At 41.7% G+C, this 7,548-nt stretch overlaps 1 protein-coding gene across 1 annotated transcript; it reads right to left on the bottom strand.

Moving 5' to 3' along the window:
* Positions 1-5,785: 5,785 nt before the first annotated feature.
* gsx2 (GS homeobox 2) lies at positions 5,786-7,254 on the bottom strand. The gene is made up of 2 exons (XM_017428767.3): positions 6,678-7,254; positions 5,786-6,549 (listed from the first exon to the last, which is right to left on the bottom strand). Exons 1-2 carry the CDS (start codon positions 7,051-7,053, stop codon positions 6,212-6,214), a joined length of 714 nt encoding a protein of 237 aa, XP_017284256.1. The 5' UTR covers positions 7,054-7,254; the 3' UTR covers positions 5,786-6,211.
* Positions 7,255-7,548: the final 294 nt, after the last annotated feature.

The following is a 7,548-nucleotide window of genomic DNA, read 5'->3' on the forward strand; positions in this document are numbered from 1 at the left end:
GCCTCTGCAGCTTTCACACCTCCATTCAGTTTGAGCCAAAGAAGATAACTCCCTTTTCCTTTTTTTTGTGTGTCCAAAAAGACAAAAGAAACTCACGGGACCCCTGTTTGGATGCATCCGCTGTTAACTGAGTCTTTTTATAAACCCTCTTTACCCCAGGGCTTCCTGACGGGCAGCAGAGGAATAATGGGCCCCTGTGAACCACCTATCTTTTGGCACAGAGTACAAGTATCAGACCGATGTGTGTGTGGAGCAGGGCCCCGGGGCCGATTCCAACCTCTCCCCTCCTCTTCCCCACTCACTGCAATTACTTCCACATGTTAGCGAAATGAACAGTGTCCTTGCTCTACAAACAAAAGGTCTCATCTAAAACCAAGCTGAGCCTCTCAGTTTTGAGATGACAAATAGATAAGATACAGGTAAACTGCTTTAAAGCTCCAAACCAGCTTAGACTTTCTGTCTGAAACTGCTGTTGCTGTTTCTTTAATCTCATAATTGTGAGGCAAGCGTAAAAGCAATTACCAGGATCAGTCTGAAAACATGCAGTGCAATTTCTGAGTTTTTTTTTTTCTTCTTCTTCTTTGCTCGCACAGGCAGTTGAGAGGAGCCCTGCCTCCTCAGAGCTTTTAATGAGCCCGCCCTGCCCTGCCTCAAATGTCCAACAGGGGGCTTTGGAGTGATACAAAAGTGTATTGAATTTTTATACTCTTAAGCCAAAATTTCATTCTCCATATTCCAAAATTATATATATATATTCAAAAATACACACAGGTTCATACCTCATGGTAACAAACCAGACCACAATCTGGAATACCGACCATCTTGTTTCTGCTGCTCAAATAGTTTGAGCTTTTAGGTGGGTTTGTATCATAATAATTTGTTTCTGATCTCCTCTGTCTTCATGTCTGTCATCAGACAGCTAAAATGTTGTGATCAGCTTCATGAGCTGCAGTCCGGTCATGTGTTTGTGAAGCCTGACGGTGTGGGTGGAAGACTATGGGAGCTGTCCAACTGCTGAAATCTTATCTATCTATCTATCTATCTATCTATCTATCTATCTATCTATCTATCTATCTATCTATCTATCTATCTATCTATCTATCTATCTATCTATCTATCTAAATCAAATTAATAAACAACATATGAAGATTTTTTTTTATAATCACTCATGAATAAAAACAGACCTTAAGTACTTTTACAACTCATTTCGGAGTAGACACATTATAAACTTCACTCAAAAAAGTTGAATAAAGATAATTTATGCAATCTATTTTTATTGCCCCAGCCCGCATGTAGTCGACTGGCTAACTGCACAAAATCTTATCTTATCTTAATTGACCTTAGTCTAGTCTTTATCTTTATTTTATTTTAGTTTAGTTAAACTTATCTATCTTAGTTTAGCTTAGCTTATCCTTGTTGTTTATTCTATTTTATCTTATTTTAAATAGTTTAGTGTAGTTTATCTTAGTTGAGTTTAGCTGAATTGTTTAGGGTTACACAAGGAGATGTGCCAGATTTAATTAATGGCTAATTTCTCTTTGCAGTTCCTATAGGCAGGTTAACGTACTGCCATAATCTGTGTTCTCTTGTTCTCCCCACACCAGTCCCCGAGAGCCCCAAGTCACCACTCCTCCCAGTCCCCAGCCCTCCAGCCAGAGAGCTCCACCTCTCCAGTTCCCGAGTTCCTCAGGTCTTCAGAGCCTCCACGCCTCCACACCTCCAGCTCTCAGTAGCTTTTTATCTTCATCAGAGCACATGTGTCAAACTCCGTTCCTTGGGGCAAGCTCTCCTACATATTTAAGATGTGTTCTTGCTTTAAAACACCTGGTTAAAATGGATGACTTGTGGACATGCTTCTGGAGAACTTGATGATTTGTTGAGGAGGTAATTAGACTGTTTGAATCAGGTGTGTCAGAGCAGAAAACACAAACACGTCCAGGACAGTGGCCCTTGAGGCTTGGAGTTTCACACCCCTGCTCTAAAGCTTTCAGGCAATGGCCTCACTTACGCCTTCCTCCGAGTCTAAGAGAATCCAGGAGTCCCCATGAATTCTTGCTGGTTCCCAGGCCGTCTGCCTGAACTTTTAGATGGAGGAGTTTTGCCATTATCTATGTTTTCTTAGTGTTTGGTACTTTATTTTTTGTCTTATTGTCATATGTTCATCATTTAGAGCCTGTAAATCACTCACTCATTCAAATTAGGTGTGTCAAAGCAGGGAAAAAACTAAAACATGCAGGATAGTGTTCCTTGAGGTCCAGGGTTGGGAATCCCTGTTTTAGCGTGCTCTTGTGTTCAGTTTTTTTCCTCCTGTATCTCCTTGTCTCTCTAGGCACGCTCATTGCTTTTCCTCAGTCAGCCATCCCTCCTTGGTTCTGCTCTGCCCTCTCTCACCTGTTCCCAGTTGTCCATAAGCTCAGGTGTCTCTACTCTTCTCATCAGCCCCAGTCCACTTATTTGCTAAGTCTTGATTCATCTGCAGGTCCCTATTGTGTGTTTTGTGCCCTGTTTGGTTTACCTTCTGTGTTCCTCAAGCAATTTTTTTTCGTATTTTCTACATATTTGCTGCCATGCCAGCTTTTTGTTTTGTTAATTATGAAATCTTTTCAGTTTTACTTGAGCTCCCTGTGTTTGGTCTGCATTGCTGAGTCCACCTCTTCTCAAAACCTGACAGAATGGCGGATTGCAGGGTTGCAGAGATTCTACATCCTCCTCAGTGAGTAGACGTGGAGGATCTCATTTGTTTTGAACAAAGCTGCACAAATACTTCCCACAATGCAGGGGCTTTATTATGAACAAGCCAGATGTGTGATCATAAGTAAATAATTAAGAATGCACATCTTATATTTTGTGAGTATAGTAACATGATTCCCAATCCATTAAACTTAAGGCCTTTATTATAAACTGATCTGAAGGCTGTAATAGATCTGACCAGAATCACACCCATGGGTCCAAAGGTGAAAATGTTTGTACTGCTCTCAAATGTAATTTTTAAAAGCACCAATAACACAAACATTTGACAAATTCCTCATATTTGTACAATCAAAACAAATATATAAACTCTCTTTTTCTGGGTGTAAACAGAGCTGATTCTGTTCATACAAAGATGGATGTGCCTATTTGACTTGTTTCTCAGAGATTAAGAAAGGAATTAGTTCACCCTGAAATTACATACAAATGGTTTACAAAATATAAATAACTAAATAACTTGAGATAATATCAGCAGCAGCAATAACTTTTTATTGCTGCTGCTGATATGTGAAAGGTGGGCAATAATGTTTTTAGCTGTATGTGTGATTATTTGTTTGACATGTTAGCAAAATATCTTATGAACCACTAGATAGATTTTAACACAACTCAAAAAGTAATCATTGGATATACATGCAATTGATGAACTTTTAGAACTAATCTAACTCAAGATGGCTGCCACAGCTAAACAGTTTTACCAAACACAAAAATGGCTAGGACTTAATCTGTTTTGCAGAAATTTAGATAAAATTTGATGTGGCAGTAGTTGAGACTGATCCCCAACAAATATTCTGAGCACTACACCCTGCTCAAGATCAGCAAGTAAAACATTATCTGTTAGCAAAATACCTCGTGAACCACAGAACAGATTTGAATGAAACTCTTATAAAATCAGATAATTGACCTTAGTCAACACAAAAATAGCTATAACCCAGTCAACTTTGTAAATTTTGTGAGCTTGCCTGAGATAACGCTGTTTTCAAGATTTGACCAAATCAGCGACATATATGGGCTGAAATGTGGCGGGTGATATACATTCCTTCAAGGATCACGAGGCCTTTAATTTAGTTAAAGTCATGCATACTTCTGAGTTTCCTCTCAGATGTATGCATGACTATGTAGAAAGTTTTCACCATCATGGGAGAATCCGTCCTCCAAATAATTATCACTCTTTGCTCCCGCCTGTGGAGCTCATGGCGCACAAGTTCACTAATAAAGTGGACGTTTTTTTTAGAGGAAACAGACAACGCTGTTCACTCTCCCACCATCCCGCCCCCATCCCAACCTTCCTCCTATCATCACCATCAACCTTTCGGGTCCTTCAGCTTCTTCCAGCCTCTATCTCTCCGCATGAGACAGCAGCTGCGAGCGGCTGAAAAGCGCTCCTATTAATTGTCCTTTGTCATGCGTAATTGCACCGTTTTCAATGGTCTATAACGTCTCGGCTTGTTCTTGTTTTTTCCCTGTTCATAAGCAGGTAAAATTGGATTTCTCACCACCTCTGTCTGGCTTGGTTTTACAGCCTCTCTGCTCAGTGTGGATCGATTTGATCGGTTTGGATTAATATGTGAAAATGAACTCGAGTTCATCACAGCGGCCCTTACAGTCCAGGTCACGCCCTGTGGGGCTACAAGAGGAGGAGGGGGAGACTATCTTAAAACCGGGGGTTATTCTGTTCTTAATCACTCTAAATGCTGCACTGGTCCTTCACACCTGCAAGGCAACTCTAATTCAATTAATGGGAACTTCAATATATATTCATTAGATGGCTTTCCCCCCAATAATATACGATCAGCAGCGGGATGTGAAAGGAGGCCATTTATTCCCGCTCTGAAAGGGCCTGCGTGGGACCAAAACTTCACCTGCTTCCCCTCTCAATTAGGAATGTATCCCAAACTCTGACAGAAACGAGTTAAATTGGGCGTCAGCTAATTTTCCAGTGGCCCCTCCCACCTAATCCCTGTCCCTATTTGAGCATGTCCCCTTTAATTCACCATAAGTTGAAAGGTTCAAATAGTGCCTAATGAAACAGTGACTAAATCGTCCTCTGTAGCTCCGAGGAACCCCGTAGCTGTCCCTCAAAGCTCTCTGAGCACGCAGCCGGCGGGGGTCCCGGGCTAAATGCGAGTCCCAAGGCAGGACAATCTAACCTGTCAAAGCCTTTAGCCCACTTCTATATATCCTTGTTCTGTGGTTTCAGGGAGTAGCAGCATAATCAACCAACGTGGGACCGAAAACGCAATTAAACTCGCTTTGGACAAGTAAAACTCTTTTCAAAAGCGCACATTAATGGACGATTGGCTGCTCCCGGGGGGCGTCATCGGGTACCCTTTTGTGGTCAAAACCAAGGAGAAAAAATTACACTTTCATAGCCAAGTCCGTCCATTGGGAGTTTAATGGGCGAGATCACAGAAACTGAATTCTGCGTGAGATTTTTTAAATGAAGTGAGCGCATATTAAACACAACACCACCTCCACCGGGGTAATGACAGCTTAATAAGAAGATCTGTCATGATTAAAGCGCGTTAAGGAAGGCAGTTTCATCTGAGCAAGTCTAGAGTTTTGATGTGAAATCGAAAACAAAAAAAAGCACACAAAAATGCAAAAAATAAAATTGATCAAAATATCTTAGGATTTATGCAGAAGGAGAATTAATTTTGAACTTGCTTTTGAAACTACTTTACATAAATAATAGGCTATTGATCATTTTTCCTCTTTGTGTTTTTACAATAAAAAGGAATCTTAAAATTAGACTTTAATAAACGGCAAGTAAAAGAAATAGACATTTTATTATCCTCATAGTAAAAATTATTTTTCATTTTGGTTTAGTTTAGCTTATTTTTCTGTGAGAATCTTAAAACAAGAACAGCAACAATTTTAATATTTTAAAAAAGCTTTTGATATTTTCTGGTGTAATCGTAATGGAAATTCATCTATGTTCATTTCCATTAAAGTTTCATTGGTAGTGGGTTGTATTCATCATTAATAATATAGGCTCACATTAAGTCAATACACTGACAAATGCTTAGGTCAACTCGTGATGTTTATTACAATAAATACACATATTCATATTGTTTACAGGCTCCAGGTTTGTTAGACCGAAACTAACTCTAAAGGATTGTTTTTATTTATTCATTTATTTCACTGTTGGAATCTGCAATTATTTACATTTTCTGGGAATAATCAGCAAAAACTGGGCAGGTGCAGAAGAATTTCCTCCAAAAGTCCACTACCAGTGTTTTACACAAAGTTGGCTCCAAATATTTTGCGAACATCTACAGTCACATTATTTATTTGAGCAGTTGGAAGACACACAGTGGATATTCTCAACACTTTTTGTCATGCAGGTGATGTTTTGTTTTTTTTTGGCTCAGAGATTGCGTGATGCCGTGACCCAGAACTGCAGCATGCAGGGCAGGGGAGTAAGTGCGTGCCAGAAGCGGAACTTTGTGAAGTCGACTTTTTCCTAAACAGGCGACACCTTCTCTCCTTCAGCAGAGGCCGGGGATAACGACTCCTCGTCCTCTGATCTGGAGTAGTCCGTGTGAGAGCTCGTGCACTTGCAGGCGCCGTGTGCGTTCCGCTGAGTGGCTTTGCCCTCCTTCTTGTGCTTCACCCTGCGGTTCTGGAACCAGATTTTCACCTGCTTCTCTGACAGGTTCAGATACGTGGCGATCTCGATCCTCCTGAGACGAGACAGGTACATGTTCGTGGAGAACTCCCTCTCGAGTTCCAGGAGCTGCGTGCTGGTGAAAGCCGTGCGCATCCTCTTGCCGTTCTGGATGTGGCTGTTCTCGGAGCTGCCTGGGGGAGAGGGGTAAATATTAGTTGCGTTGGAAAAGATGCGCATTGTTGTGCGTAAAAGTTGAGCCACGATTATCTGAGCGCAAAAACTCAAACAGGTGTCGAGACAGCAGCAAACAGGTGCTTACCAATAGAAAGACAGTGGTACCTCCTCGGGTCTGTGACGCCGAAGGTGGGCGTGCAGACAGGTGTGTGTCCAGGGTGCGCGAGCGCAGAAGACTGCTGCTGGGATATCCTCTGGCAGTACTGAGCCTCCACCCCTGGAAACTGACTCTTCAGCATGGGGATGCCGCTGCGCGAAGACTGGATGTGGGACGTGACGCACAGCGGGCACACGCAGAAAGTCCCGGTTTTCCTGGAGGGGCACACCGGAGCGGTGACCGTCATCATGCCCGGGGTGTGCATGCTGATGGGGAGCAGGAAGTCTTGTCCCGGGTGCTCAACCGGTCCAGGTCGCACCGGGTCCTTGATTATTAAAGAGTCTACGTAGAAGGACTTGGACATGACTGTGCCGCTGACTGTGGAGATTACTCAGTGCGCAGGAGAATGGCTGCTTCTCATGTGAACCCCTCGGGATCTCCAAAGGTGCTTATGTTTGATGCTTCAACAAAAGGGACCCCGGAGAGGGCTGGCCCTGCGTCGTCACCCACGTGCGCACCCGGCTCCAAGGGTTTATACTGTCAGTGACCCAAACCACGTGATGTTTCTCCATGGCTCCGATCACAACTTGATAATTTATTAATTTATTTTTTTCCTACAGTTTGAAAAGACTGCAATGTAAAACTTACAATATATTTTTTTCTTTTCTTCCAGAAATCTAAAGTAAAAAATAGCTCTTCACTCATACTCCTCAGGACTAAAATGACCATAAAAAGTTTTTTTTTTTAAAGAAACTCTTTACAATACTTAGTTCCAATGAAAACTGTTTTGTTTTGATTTGGTATGAAGTAGATGATCAAATATTTGTGTATTAGACGCAGTTGAATTACAGTTTAAAAC

The sequence above is a fragment of the Kryptolebias marmoratus genome, linkage group LG24 (genome assembly GCF_001649575.2).
Source record: "Kryptolebias marmoratus isolate JLee-2015 linkage group LG24, ASM164957v2, whole genome shotgun sequence".
Taxonomy (NCBI): Eukaryota; Metazoa; Chordata; class Actinopteri; order Cyprinodontiformes; family Rivulidae; genus Kryptolebias; species Kryptolebias marmoratus.

What these genes read in the sequence shown, in the direction of transcription:
- gsx2 (XM_017428767.3), bottom strand. Translation starts at nt 7,053, where the DNA reads ATGTCCAAGTCCTTCTACGTAGACTCTTTAATAATCAAGGACCCGGTG. An exon ending in GTACCACTGTCTTTCTATTG is followed by an intron (nt 6,550 to 6,677) that starts GTAAGCACCTGT and finishes CCTCTCCCCCAG; the next exon opens with GCAGCTCCGAGAACAGCCAC.